The sequence below is a fragment of the Orcinus orca genome, chromosome 14 (genome assembly GCF_937001465.1).
Source record: "Orcinus orca chromosome 14, mOrcOrc1.1, whole genome shotgun sequence".
Lineage (NCBI taxonomy): Eukaryota > Metazoa > Chordata > Mammalia > Artiodactyla > Delphinidae > Orcinus > Orcinus orca.
In genome coordinates this window covers 73,054,009-73,069,712 of record NC_064572.1, presented here as the reverse complement: position 1 = coordinate 73,069,712, position 15,704 = coordinate 73,054,009, and the positions used below count along the sequence as shown (strand labels likewise).

Genomic DNA, 15,704 nt, shown 5'->3' with positions numbered 1-15,704 from the left:
GTATACCCTATGTGAAAAAAGAGCATGGCCCGAAGGCAAAATAAAACAAGTAAAAGGCTTATCTTTTAAACTACATAGTACTTTTCCCAGGGAAATTCAACAGGGGTGCCGCAAATCTTGATAACAGTCTCTGACCATGTATTTGCAGAATATCAGACTATTTTTGAGCATGGGACAGTTTACAAGCCGCCAGTAAAAAGTTTCCTATTCATGAGCAAACAATTTTACATTAAAACAGAGTTGGCTTTTTGACTATGGCAATTAGTTTCTTCATGTTCCAAACACCAAATAACATTTTCCCGTTAATTTTTAAACCAATGTGGCTTTAACTTAAAATAAACTGTACATCAAAAGAATGGAAAATAAACAGCCAAGAACGCAATTTGACGAATTGGATTTATTTCGTTTATTTATCTAAACAGGGACCACTGCATCTCTTTAATAGGCTGACAGTTGCATTGGGCTGGTTAATAAAACATTCAACAGTGTCTTCAGCCAATATAGAAATGCAAATCCCATCAGAAATATTTTATTCATGAAGCAGTAATTTCAGTTACTACCAGTTCTTTTTTAAAAAATGGCGCTCTGCAAATAAACAGTGCCATCTAGTGACTAACAATGAAGCCAAATTTATCACCAGTTTATAGTTAAATCTTTCAAAAATCTTACCTGTTTTTATCTTTCCTCTGTATTTCCTAGGTAAGATCAAAGTGGCTAGGCAAAACAAACAAACAGAAAAGTTGATAATAATTTGTTAAGTCATTTAAGAAGGATTATAAGCAGACACAACTACATTAAAACCAATAAGCTTTATAATTCTTTTTTGTTTGTTTGTTTTAAAGCAATTTAGCACCGCTTCCAGAAAACATACACTTCATCTGCTTAGAAAACTCAAGCCATAGAAATAACATAAAGTCATAACAAAAATTTGCTCCTTCTACCATAAAATGACACTAAAACTTTAATTCCAAAGATTAAAAAAATTAGTAAGTATCAATAGACAGAAAAAAATCTTCCAATAAAATTGTAATATCTTATCAGGAATCTGACACCAATTAAAAAAAATGTACACACACAAGAATGTGTGAGTGCACACACAGAGATATATCCATACCAGTATACACTTCAACTTTGCCAGTAACTACAGTGGACATGAAAGTTATTTTTGCAGGTCACAAAGCTCTACAGGAGGTAAAGACAATGGTCTGAAGCCCAAAGCAGTCATCATAAAAGCAGTCACTTTGGAAGAAAGTGTCAGAGTTTCCAAAAGGAAGAAGATCTATTAAGGCCAACATCAAATTCAGTACATAAGACCAATGATAAAATATTTAATACATACTACTGTTCCATTCAAGAATACATGGTGGGGAGAAGGGTCAAGAACATGAACCTTTAACAGCATCCTGAATTAGGAGACCAGGGTGACACGAAAGCACAGATCAGCCCCAGAAGGCATCACTACAGCTGATAACAGACTTTGAATCCATTTCCTGTGTCAGCCTTTGAAATTACTGGGCTCTGTGAGTAGAAGATTTACCAAGGTCAAAGCCTGGAATGAGAATCCTACAAACAAAGAAGGCCAACTGCATGATGATTTTCTAACAATTTCACCTATCGAGGCCTTAGGAAACAACATTCTCAGAAAATAACTGCAAACAAGTAAAATCATGTATGTACATGTACAGTATTACTTTCTCCCTTAAAGGGGACATAGTCATATCCAGATAACTAACATATTCTTCAGTTTCTGATTACGAAATTTTGAAAATGTAAAACGAGATCAGTTTTAGACCAGATATGAGAGCCATGTATATCTACTAGCCTTACCAACATGAATATATCTTCCATGGAAAAGTATCTTAGAAAAAGAAATCTCAGTTGTATTTAATTCTAGAATTGTGAAATCCCCCATAATGACAGATCATGACAGTATCTTTTTCATATAATTATGGGTTAAAAGAGTGATGTACATAAAGTACTTACCTCTGGTCTGCCTATGATTTTTAGCTCTTATTTAACATTTTGATACAGAGAAGATCATAGAAAGAACAACAAAGATGATCTGATAAATCACAGTAAAAACATATCTCCAAGGAATATTTTAATTAGAGCTATAATACTGTTGATAACCTTTGATGTGATAATCTGTCTTCTGAGAAATGACCCTGATGAAATAATCCTGTTCTAATATGTTCATTGCAGCACAATAAATTATGGAGGGGATAAATGGAAATACATTAGGATTCAACAAAAGATGAACTAATATCACTGATTGAAATATTATGCACCCATTAAAATGATTAAGAATTATAGAAATGGAAAGTACCAATGTTAGAACCTTGTAAATGTGGATCGAGTAGTACCATTATTATGCAAAATAAAACAACAAATTATACAAAAGAGACGGGAAGGGAAGATTAGAACGAAATAAATAAAAATGTAAAATATGAATCCTTTGAGGTAACAGGGCTAAGGTGATTTTCTTTCTTCTTTCTACTCTTATTTATTTCCAGAATATTCTATAGTGAACAGGTATTATTTTTACAGAGAATCCAACGACAAATGTAATTTTTTAATGGAAATCATATTAATTAAGTGCAGAGTGGAGGAAGATTTTGCTGGAATGATTCTGTCCAGTCTGGCTTTCTTATTTCTTTCTAGAATGTACTTATGCTCCTGCAAGAGGGACAGCTGATGTCATAATTACAACATATTACCACTGACATGATCCAAATTTCTAAAACGTGCTTTCATGGTTTTCTACAGCTTCCACAGAACAGAAGTAAAATATCTCAAGAAGTCACAAGAACAGGAAAGATACACAGAAGCATCAAGTTTTTGACCTTCCAACAAAAGTCATAATTTAAAAGGGTTCATCGCTCTCATTTATGCTTCTTTAGTCTATCTTAGACTTAAAAAAATAGAATATAGCTACTGGCTTCAGTCATAAACTCGGATACTCAAGTTGTCCATTCACCTGTTAAAAGAGCGAGTGTAGGTAGCAGCAGCGAAAGCTTCAAGCTGTTCCACGACATCCTTTGAACCCTGACCTAAGGGACCAACTCCGATAGTCCGCAGGAAGTTGGGTTTCCAGGACCATTCAGCCTCACTGCTGAGACTGTCAACAGAAGTGCCATTCTCTGATGTAGACAGCTCTGCACTAGGAGCTGGTCTAACAATCACATCACACAGCCTGCCAAACAGGAAAAGGACAGCATTCGGGCACCACTGACCTGGGATAGAAGTGAACTTGAGACTGGGGCTAAAAAGCTCTACTGCTAATCCTCCACCCTAAGTCCTGTAGTCTGTGGATACATTTTAAAGGAAGTTCAGCTTCGTTACAAAAAAAAAAAAAAAAAAGAAATATGCAACTATACAAATCAGCCACAAGATGGCGCAAGCATCATAGTATTACAACATCAGATGCAAAAGACATTCATCATTCAACACACCACGTCCTCATGACTTACGGAATCTTATCCTGGTACAACACTTATTTGTCCCTTTCTTTTTCTACTTACTGAGACTTGGTCAAATACTTTATACAACGTTTGTTTTTTGTTATTGTTTGTACAAGTTTAGGGGTTTTTGTTTGCTTGATTTTATTTTCTTAAGAAGCAAACAATAATCTTAAACTTGAAAAAATCCTCAACTACATTTTTCCTCCTTTTAGCTGGTTCATTTTCCCGGACATGACCATGCCCTAGCTAACCTCATACCAATACTGAAGGAAGAAATTACAAGAATGGCTTAAATACATGAATTCTAATTTTTACATTGTTTTCAAACATACAAAGGAGCTATTAAATTGATTTTTATGAAAATGTGAAGTTGAGGGTAGGGAGTTGCAAAGGATCATGGAGAGAACATCAGAATGTGTGTTTAAGTTATTTGATTCTGGTCCTTGCTCTAAACAGCAGTGTGACTTTAAGGTAAGACATTTGGTCCCCCTGTTCCTCCATTTCCTCATCTCAAAAATGTGACTGGATTTGAACTTCTCTGGACCTAATATTCCTATTACTCTGAGACTGTAAGAATCCAAAATGAACAATATGAGGCTATAAGAGGCCAAAAATCAAGAAAAATGGAATTAGGCAAGTGAACAGAATCATCAGGGGTAGCAACAGTGTAAAAGGGAACATAGCGGTGTCTGCTGATTTCCCTTACCTTCCCACAACTATGACTGCAAATTATAACCCATATTTTAAAATCTTATAAGTATGTATTTATTCAGCTACAGATTAAATTCTATGATAGGTCATTGTAAAGAGCAGACTATTATTCTTTTTTCATTCTCAGATGTACACAATTATCCACTAAGGATTAATAAACATTAAACTCTACTGAACTTTCATGCCAGTAATGACAGAGTAACTGATACAAGACCAACCCTCCCTCTGTAAACAACTATAACAATGGACAAAATGTGTGAAGCAATCGTTTTAAAAAACTGGACAATAGGCAGTGTAGGACTGAAATCCTGTGAGGAGAGAACACTTGAAATGAACCCTACAATCACCATGGCTCTCAGCGGTAGGGACTGATCAGATTCCAGCACGGGGGGTGGAGCCCAAATGGAGCCTAACATGTCTCTAAGCTTAGGAGGTAGATACTGGAGGTGGGGACTGCCGAGATGGATGAAACTTAGCAGAGTAATGGAGAGAAGGAGCTCCAGAAATCTATAAAGGGGTCCTGTTAAGTCTTTGGCTGAAAATGAACTTGCGTATGTAGAGGTAAGAGGTGTAACAGAGGACATTTATTGGGGAGCCATGGGTGGAATGGAGATTCTGCAGGTCACCCAAAGCAGGCAGATACAATTCTGACCAAACAGAGGGTGGAATATTCACTGAACATTCCAGTCATTCAAAGGGAATCCAAGAAAGACAAACCTCAAAAGTCAGGCTACTCTAGACATGTCCTAACAAAGTTAACAATAAGCCTTGAAAGGATCTGTTAGTAAATTATCTGCTTGTCCAAATAAAGGCCAACATTCTCTAAAACAGGCACTGTCAACAGAGGTGACTTGCCCAGAGGCAAGAACTGGTTCTTGGGAGGATGAAGAATCTTAAATATTACAAAGATGCATGGCCCTCCAAAGGGCCACAGAACATGAACAGATGTACAGACACACAGTATATTCATGGTACTAAAATTTCCTGGGGAAGAGAGGAGCAATTAGGAAAAAAAAAGTCTAAAAAAGTTCCTTAGTGGAGTGCCAAGGAAAAGAAGATTGAGATGCACTACTCCAAAGGAAACCAACAAATTCTAGGCTTTTAACAATTCAGCAGGGAATAGAACTCTAGGATTTTGTGGAACAGTATGACATATTCAGATCAGTGTGCTAGAAAGGTATTTCCAGAGTGGAGTGGAGGGTGGTTCAGGTTGGGAGAAGAATGGAAGGAGGCAAGGCTACTACAATCATCCAGACTGAGAAACATGAAGGCTTCGAGTAGTGCAGATGAAAGCAGGAGCCATTTAAGTGACAGGATTGTTACCTCTCAGTGACCAACTGGATGCACAAGAGGATGAAGAGGGAAAAATTAAAACATCACTCTGAAGTGACTAGTACTTGTCAAGTTTAAGTGTTTGTGTTTAAAGGACTCTGGGGTAGCAGTGCCCAGTAAGCAGTAAGAAATATGAATTTAGAGCTGTAGGGAGTTCTGAGTGAGAAATGCAAGAGAATTATAGTTGTGGTATTGAAGCCGCAGGAGCGGATGATAACACGAGGAGTAGGACAGTGGGGTAAGTGGAGAAGAAGTCCGAAGAAACCAGGCATCTGAGGGACAGGCAGAGGAGGAGGAAGAGGGGCCAAGAAAAGAAAGCAAGCAGACAATGGGGTTGAAGAAAAAAGTACTGAGTTGTCCTCTACCTTTCCCCATTGGCATAGATGTTCCCCCAAAGTCTTAATATTACAAAGGGAATAAGAGAACTTCTTCATTTGCAATAAACATTGCAATTGAAGGACCAATTGAAGATTGAAGGAACAATCTACTATTTTTTCCTGGGATTCAATACTTTGAGGTATGGTATATGATTATAAGAAATTATCAAATGTCTTTAAGAAGATATTCTTCATTCCATTAAAAGACAACAGAATTATATATAAAAAGACAATAAGAATCAAAAGAGAATTACATAAATATTTCCTACATTCTATTCGAATGCCTCACGTGATAAGGTAAGGTAAAGTGGACAAAGCTGTGAAACAAGAAGCAAAGGACCACTCACTGCTCAACACCCTACAATTGCTTCTCATCAAGCGAGAGTAGAGGCCAAGGTCTTCACCATGCCTGCAATGCCCTTAGAGGTCTTTCCTCTGCCCCCCCTTCTGTAACCACAGGCACCCCTCTCTCCCACTTGGGCACAGAGAACAAACACCCTAGCAAAATGGGCACAGAGAACACCCTAGCAAACAGCCACACCGCCCTGCTGGTCACTGTCTGTCCATTTACTCATCTTCTTTATAGCATTTATCACTACCTGAAATTACGATAGATGTATTCACTTGTTTCTTGTCTTCCCCATTAGAATATAAATTCCACGAGAGCAAGAACTTTCTCTCTCTTAGTCACGGCTCTTTTCCAGCACCTAGGACACTGCCTGATACATTATAGGGCTCAAGAAGGACTTGTTGAATGAAATCCATAATCAAGCTGGACCTCTTGGTTCTCTCACATGTAAAATGGGGATAGTAATCCGCATCTGCTCTGTCTACCCTTCCTACAGTGAAATGAATAATGCGTGTTAAAGCACTTTATAAACTGTGAGTCCCGTACAACAGAAGGTGGTGGTGGTGGTGGTGAAGGATGTTGCCTGACACAGCAGAAGACAGCTGCAGCAGCAAATAGATGAACACATGAATTTTTTAATGAAAACCTGGAGACTAATGTTTAGCTCCTAGCTGCTGTTTCCATTTTTCTTTATAATAGAAAATATATCTGAGAAATGCTTATCCAAATACATGATACCTAAAGGACTCTATTCTTCAGGAATGTAATTCTTTTTTTTTTTTGGCGGTACGCGGGCCTCTCACTGTTGTGGCCTCTCCCGTTGCGGAGCACAGGCTCAGGACGCGCAGGCTCAGCGGCCATGGTTCACGGGCCCAGCTGCTCCGCGGCATGTGGGATCTTCCCGGACCGGGGCACGAACCCATGACCCCTGCATCGGCAGGTGGACTCTCAACCACTGTGCCACCAGGGAAGCCCTAAATGTATCTTTTTAAGACTCTAATAATAAAGGCTATGAAGCCTATCCCAGAAAGAATTACACATAGAAACACACATCTAAAAATACTGATATAATTTCAGGACATTCACGAGCCCCTGAAGTCCATCCATGAACACTGCAGTTTAAAGACTGCAAACTCTGAAAAGGCCCAAAATTGGATTTCAAAATCCTAATAAATGCTAAATACCAATAAATACTATCTAAACTCAAAAAACCACATGATTTGGATCTATTTTGTGAGTCAGGAATCCAACATACCTTCAAGTCCATTATTAGCCAGCTCTACAAGCATTTTTAGATCCCCAGGTCTTTGGCACAAGCTCCCAAAGACGATGCACTTCATGCTGACTGAGGCGTGTGGGGGCAACAATAAAAACGACATGATAACCAGTGTGAAGACCAGTAAGTACAACAAAGGGTGCAATCTGACTCACAAAATCTGTCTCAAGTTTTCCCATTTCTTGCTTGTAGCTTCTCATCCTGTTGCTGTACATCCCTCGACTTTGGGGAGGTATCTCTCGGACTTCCAAATCCATCTGTTCCAACTGGAAGGGTGAGAGAAAAACATGACTTAAACCATATGCTTACTCTTCATGTGACTAGACATTTCGAGCTGAAAGAATTTAATTCCAATTCCTCAGTTTACAACTTGAGGAACCAGACCCAGGGAGCTAACTGCCTGTGGTCAATTGAACACTGGGACTATTTTTGTGCTCCATGTTTGTTAAGGTCAACAAATAGGTACTGAGTGCTTGCCAAGGGACATATAGAGTGCCAAAGTGTTTACTCTGTCAAGCATTTTTTAAAACTATGCGCATTAAGCCAAACATCCTCAGTGATAATGATCTGACTATCCGTGGAGTATCCTATCATTCCACCCAACCGGGTCTGGTCTTCTGACCCCAAACCACCAGAACTATGCCAAGATAAACCAAACCGTTATTTCTACAATTATTCTATGAAATGTCAGCCCAGTCTTAGTCATTTGGTGAAAATTCTCCTGGAAAGTCTTTTCTGATTAGGAAAATCCCATGGCAACCAATATGGGATCTTGAACTCCAGCCTTATACTTTTTAATCATGTTGATATGGAGTTAAATGGATACAGTAACGTAAAATTACACAGCTCACTGAAATCAGAGCAGGGCACTTTATAACAACCTGTCGTGATGTAACACTTTGCATACAACACATGAGCATTTAACGGGAGGCAATACAGAAATAGTATGATGGTTAAGAACACAGGCTTTCAAGTCAGACATCTGCGTTCACAGTTCACATCATAGGCTACACTGCTTACTAGTCATGCAACCTTGGACAGGCTTCTTAACTTCTCTGGGTCTTACTCTTTCCATTTCTAAAAACAGTATGTCTTTTGTAGGGCAGTTATGAAGATTAAACAGGGTAATTCCTATAATGTGCTTAAGACAGTGTCTTACTTGGTAAACACTAGATTAATGTGAATAATAGGAGTGATAATTACTGAAGATGAAGAAGAAATACAGCAAGCATGATACAAGGTATCAGCTGTAGTTTATACTTGGCATTAAAAAATAAAAACCAACAACTACAAATTGGCTCAGGCCATGTCTAATAAACTCACAACCGAAAATGTTGTCAGATATTTTGCCTTTTAAAGCAAATAATCCTAATAAATTATTTCCATGAACACTATACACTTGGCACTAATAAAACTCTTACTTGTCCAATGTCAGAGTCTGAGTAACAACAGTAGAACTCAGATAAACCAAAACACCATGTTTCAATTCACAGGCCTTAATTTTTATTAAAAAAAAAAAAGATTGTTTTAATTACCCTTGATTTATGCAGTAACCATTTAAATTATTGACATGTCTCAACGTAAATGTGAAGCACCAGTAAGTTAGTTACTCAGCAAGGCAATTACTTAGAGCACTTCTCTGAGATCGTCATTATGTACTTAGTTCTAATAAGGTTGGGCAGGATCATCCAGACAAATGACTGCAAAGTACATGTAAGAGAAAATCCGAGCGTTAACTGCATTTTTGTTTCAGGTGTTTTACAAGGACACTTAAAACTAACCAAAAGTAGGTAAGAAAGAAAAAAAGGAAACACACAACAAGCACTTTAAATGAAACCAGAAATAAGGCTAATATGCACTAGTTTCACGTTGTCACAACATTCATGTGACCAATGTCAAGTGGAAGACATGGTAATTATGAGACATGCAGTGTCCAAGAGATTAATGCAAACTGTTCAGCAGAAATACAACTCCTCCTAATAAGTAAAATCATAATGAAGTTCTTCTCCCAGCATCCTCATCAAAAGGACAGTATATGATGATCAGTATCCTTAATAAGGATGTCCTCAGAATTAAGTAAATCAGCTGCCTGATCATTTTAAACAGAAACATATCTAAGACAAAACTCTACGTTAGTAACAAATGGAGATGACCATGTAAGCTCCATGGGGGTATAACTCAGTTTTTCTTGGTACAGTGACATCTTGCTTATCAGGAAACCAGCTTTCTAACATCATCAAGTAAATCAACGTCTCCAAAAGAAGGCAAACCAATGAACCAAAACACAGGTTTTCATGGCAAACAAAACAAAACAAAAACAAAAACACCTGCTACTGAGAACTCAACAAGATAAGAAGTTAACTCAATATCCAAAGAATTGATCTGTTGTATCACTTATGGTAAAGCCTGCCAACCTGAACGAAGAAGCGTCCTGGTTGGCAGCTATGGTATATAAAAGGCCAGTCTTTTCACGTGAAGGCCAGGAAGCATGAGAGAAACAACTGACTATAAAAAGGAGAGAAAGGAAACAGAAAAGTATTTGGGATAAAAAAAAAAAAAAGAAAACTTCCAAAAGAGAGGCAAACATGAGAAGCTGAGGAGTTAGAACAAAGCTGCCCCTGCAGAGATAGTGAGATGAGAAGTAGATCTTACAGGGTGAGGAGAGCGTAGGCGTTCCGACAGCTAGAAAAGCAGCAGAGACAGGCAAGATGGAGCATCAGCTCTGCAACTCGCCTCCTTTGCATTCACAGACACGAAGGAAAGGTCTGCGGTGTGATGGGAGGCTACTGCCGCCTATTCCTCAGACCCTGCAAAGCAGCAGCCCCGGGTGTATGGTCCCGTTAACAAATGTTACTCAGGCAAATAAGCCTGGGAAGTGCTGCCCCTTAGGGTCCCTTCCTAGAGACTTGTCGTGCCTCGTAGCCTACTTTAGGGTCTAAGAAGGTTCTATAGAAAAATAATAACCAAAAAAAGACCCAGAATTGGAGAATTCTGTTTAAGCTACAGTTTCCCGAACTTGTTTGAACAGGCAACACCAGTTAACAGAAACACGCTTTGGGAAACTGTTGTAAGTTTATCAGTTAGAACACCAAGTAGTACCCTTCAGTATTTAGAAAAGCAACACGCTCATTTAGGACCACAATGCAGTAACAAATTGAATCATACTTGCAATACCTGGCTTTGAAACCAAAAATTAGGACACAATATATTTTAATACTTTTTGCTCCTTGATTTGAGAAGCTAGCTAGAGCTCTGGGTTTAGCATGTCTAAGTACAAATCCTTACTTCACCACTTACTGGGTGTGGGACTTCAGATAAGTTACTCGATCTTCCTAAGCCTCAGTTTCCCCATCTACAAAATGGGGGTAATGACACTCCTCTGCGGGTCTCTCACGCTTCTACATGCCTTGCTGGGCATGCCAAGAATGCAAGGTCCTGACCACTGATTCCCAGGCAGGGAACAATGTTGGGGTAAGAAACAATGTGTCCCTCGGGGCAAAGAGCAGGCTTACTTACAGGCTGTTGTAAAGCAGTATGTTCCCCAGGCTCCATGCTCCTCTCCTATAAGATAATCTGCTGTATGTGCAGGCACTCTTCTAGGCAAACATGCATCAGCCTTGTGGGAACTGGGCCTCAGGGAACTGACGCAAGCCCGCTGCAACTTCGGCGGCTGCTTTTGCTGTGACTAATAAAAGCCTTTGGTCTCTGACCTAGGAATCTCATGTCTTCTGTCAGCATCCATGAGATTGTGGCAGGCTCACTTATTGGTGAGCAAGCAGGGGAAAATCTCGATCCTTAACAATTTTTACAAATAGGTACAAATAGTACCTATCTCACAGGCTTTTGGTGAAAATCAAAATTAAAAAGCAAGTAATACACTTAATCCAGTGTCTAGTACCCAGGATGCCTTTAACAAGTGTTAGCTAGTTATAACCATTACGAAAAGTATTATGAAGGAATAAAAATTCGAGGTGGACATTTAATGAATCACCTTTACTAAGAAGAATAAAATCCCAAGAAGTGATTAAATTATCTTCCATCTAAAAACTGATGAATTCTGAATCATGAACTGCTAATCAGTAATGTTTCACATTTCTACAATGAATAAAAGAGACTTAGAGGAAGGCATCAGATTAAACGGCTCTGGGTGTGTTTTAAATATGTTACCAAGTCTACACATACCAGTTCTTTCGCTTCTTCGAGCTGTTTCTCCACATTTGCAACCACCTGCTTCTTCTCATCTGAAACAAATAATAACATCAAGGAATTGCTAAGGATACAGATAAATTTAATATTTAAAAACTTCTATTTTTATGTACCTTTTTTCCTTTCTGGTCAGAGTAGAGAATTACCATTATCAGTCAAACGGCCATATCATTCTTTAGTGGGTTAGGAACTACTATAAGCCACTGATTCTAGGCTATCTGGAAATACATAATCCTATGGAGCACTGAATTAAGAGATGCCATAACATTTTTAAGAGAAACCAAAAATTATTTTGGCCTTTAGAAGAAACTGTGTCAACAATAGCAGATTTAGTGGTGGCATGAGGAGTCCGCAAAGTCATGACTTTAATAAATTGGGAATAGTGGATTTATGAATACAATTTAAAAGTCACATATAACAACAATTCCTAAAACTGGACAAGTTCTTACAATCCCTTAAAAAAAATTATGCTTTCATTAAGAGTTGAGTGTAATGGAAGAAATATTTGAAGGCAGAAGTACTGATTCTAACCCCAAAGCCATTACCCCATGGTTATGGGATCCTGGGTAAGAAAGAGTTTCTACTGAGACTCAGTCTAAACTGTCTAAAATGGAAATTTAAAGCATCTACTGGATTCTTTTTAGCTCAAATAAGTTGATGCAAGAGAATTTACTTTTAATTTGTGAAGTGCTAAGTGTCTGTATGTGATTTTTTTCAAACTCAACCACAATCAAGTTATAACTCAACTATAATTCCTCATTCTGGGAGAGACATGTTCTAGCAGATACTTTCAGAAAAATTTTCCCTACTCCCATTCCAAATCAATCAGCCCATTTATTTAGAAATGGCACCTGAGTTTTGTGCTAACCTAATTTATTGACCATTTATATTTTTGTCTACCTAACACCCTTCTCTTCTCAGGCAATAAGCCTCACTCTTTCAAGGCTCTCCTCTTCACCAAGTAGGTCAATGGGAGATACTATGTCCTTCTATGACCCTGCCTCTCTGGTCACAGTGACTTGCCAAAGGATGGCCTTCTCTTTCCAGCTGGACTAATACTAGTAGCTCAATCCCTCTGGCTACATTGGTCTGGGGGGTGAGGGTGGGATGCGTATAGGATCCAATCAGACTCATCAAAGTCCTGTAGTAACAGGAAAGTCTTTTCCTCTCTCTTGGTAGAGTTATGACAGTGTGAGTCTAGAAGCTGTTGGCATCCATTGCTCTAGCTACAAGGAGCAAGCCAATTTCCAGTGGTTGAGAATGAAAGCCTACATTTACAAAGAAGCAAAGCTGATAGATAGATAGATACATAGAAAGACAGATAAAGATGAAATAGATTTTGTTAGTTAGCTTCTTGTTCCAGATAACTCTGGAACAGGTTTTACTTGACTTTATCATGGTTTGGTTTTTTGAAACAACACATTTCTTTTTCTTTATTTAAGTTGGCTTTCTGTGACTTGAAACCCAATGACTAATACAACAGACTAGAAAAGTCAGGAAGCTTGAATGGGTACAATACGTAGCAGCTGACTAACTTTTCAGAAGGATAGTTAATATACCAAGTGGGGAATCTTTAATAGAAGTTATTATTTTACTAGAATAATAACTAGGTTCTGATAACCTCAACTCCTTCCCTTTGATCACCACCCCCCCCCAAACTAGGGGGTAGCTATCACAGAAAGTGTTTTGTGTGTACTCGAAGAATTTCTCCCTAAGAAAAGTGCACATTTAGAATTAAAATTCAGCTTGATTTTCCCTCTTTGAGAAAGTTAAGCCTACATACGGCCAGATTAAAAATTTAGTATACGACCCCAAATTTATATGCTTCTGGTACATGTCAATCCATCTAACATCTCCACAAATTATAGTAGAACCACACTGTATTTTTGCAATAGTGCAGAATATGAAACAAGACAAGCCTATCCTGGACCAAACCTTTACCTCTAACCCTGATATATTTCCAGGACTCCAGATCTTTAATCCCTATGCTTCTGCCCATCTCCACTGTGACTACCTGGCAAACTGCTATTCAAAACTCTCTTCAGAAATCACTACCTCTTTGAAGCTTTTTCTAACCCAACAGAAGAATTAACTACTCACTCTTGCAGAAAGCCCCTAGAACCCTTAGCTAATCCTCCTGATTTATCTCTCACTTACAGGTCTGATTTATCTTCTACCTTGGAGGCCCTGGGAAGACAGGAACCATGTCTTAGTCCTAAAATTTAGCACTGAGCCTGGCACATAATCAGTTCTCGAAAACTGATGGTAAACTGAATAAATAGTGTAGTCAGTGCAAGACTTTATAAAAGAAGCTATGCTACCAACCACCCTGGTTTCCCTTTTTCCCTGCCTGACCCCTTCCCCCACTTAATCTTTCTAAAATGTGGCTCTGATTGGATCACTTGAGCCTAACAGTCAAGGCCCTCCACATTCCAGACCCAAGAGACCTTTCCAACTTTATTTCCAACTACTAGCTCTCTCGTATGTGCTCTGCATACTAACCAGACAGACTATCCTTTACTACCCAAGCACATCTACCCCCCTCCCCGCAACTCTAAGCCGTTGTTCAAGCTACCATTTAGGTTCTTTGGTTGAATAGAACAGATCTGATTCTGGCTAACCTAAGCCAAAAAGGGAATTTATTAGAGTAATTCAGGGTGGATCACAGAATCAATGGAAAAGATGAGTTCCCAAGCTCAGGGAAGACAGTACCCAGGGTGGCTCAGGAAACCAAGGGAGCAGGAAGTCACCGACAGTCTCTGCAGAAGGAGAGTTAAAATTCCAATTCCTGGCAAAAATTCACTGAATGTCCTCGCTTGGGTAAAGTGTTCACCTCTTGACCTGGACAGGGCATGGCAGCCTGTCAGTTCCACCAAGACTGGGTTTAGGGAGTTCCTCAACGGAAAATTGAGGCGCTGCCCTCATAAGATAGAATGGGGGATTCGGGGCCTTCCGAAACAACAGAAACCCATTGCTTGCAACTCTTACACTCTTTCCCTGTTTTTGTCGGCTAAATCCCGCCATCCTTCCAGGTGACCTCCTGGAACATGATCTTATCTCCTCTGAATTCCTAGACCTGTGTCCTCTGCCCTAGCATCCCTGATGATCATTAGAAATTGGTTCCTGTAGTTTTCCCTTCAGCCTCATTTCCAGCTCCTTGAAGGCAGGGACCACTCTTGACACATGTTTGTCATAATTTTGTATTTGACACATGTTTGTCATAATTTTGTATTTAGCATAGAGAGCTGTACACAGTAGGTGCTCACTAAGTGTTTACTGAATGAATCAGTCTTAGCATTCAGCAACACATTTGTTATTCACAGAGAAACAGAAAAAGAAAAATTGTATCAGTGAGGACTGGGGCAAATCTTCCCACTTAGAATGGCAAGTTTCCCTTTATGAATAAAATAATGTTAAAACAAAGCCATTCTAGGGACTTCCCTGGTGGCGCAGTGGTTGAGAATCCACCTGCCAATGCAGGGGTACGTGGGTTTGAGCCCTGGTCCGGGAAGATCCCACATGCCGCGGAGCAACTAAACCCGTGCGCCACAACTACTGAGCCTGTGTGCCACAATTACTGAAGCCCATGTGCCTAGAGCCTGTGCTCCACAGCAAGAGAAGCCACCACAATGAGAAGCCCACGCACTGCAGTGAAGAGTAGCCCCCATTCACCACAACTAGAGAAAGCCTGTGCACAGCAAAGAAGACTCAATGCAGCCATAAATAAATAAATAAATTTATAAAAAAAACAAAAAAAAAACCAAAGCCATTCTAGAATGATCCTTGTGATAAAGGACTAGAGTTGGGGATTCCGTGGAGAAATGACTGGTGATTCTAGGACTGGTGTAGGAAAAATACAAGATGATCCTACAGTACCTCATAATATCAGAAAGTATGAAAGTGTTAAAAAGGGGGAAAAAAGCCCCACAATGATGGGAGTATAGCAAAAGGACACAAAAGCCAGCTGGAAGGGCTTCCAATGGTCAAAGCTG

The 15,704-nt window shown here is 39.2% G+C and overlaps 1 protein-coding gene across 22 annotated transcripts in view; it reads right to left on the bottom strand.

Annotated features, from left to right (window-relative positions):
- VTI1A (vesicle transport through interaction with t-SNAREs 1A) overlaps positions 1-15,704 on the bottom strand; it is a 376,929-nt gene that overhangs the window by 355,655 nt on the left and 5,570 nt on the right. For 21 of the 22 annotated variants that reach the window (XR_007471299.1, XR_007471300.1, XR_007471302.1 and 18 more), the window contains exons 2-3: positions 11,689-11,747; positions 7,662-7,772 (exon numbers count right to left, since the gene is read on the bottom strand). Coding sequence is in view for 17 of the 22 variants with exons in the window: in XM_033421028.2 (XP_033276919.1) it covers positions 7,662-7,772; positions 11,689-11,747 (170 nt within the window). In the remaining 5 variants the exon portion in view is untranslated. Of the gene's footprint in view, positions 1-7,661; positions 7,773-11,688; positions 11,748-15,704 lie in introns of those variants that run through there. The other variant, XM_033421042.2, reaches the window with a different exon arrangement.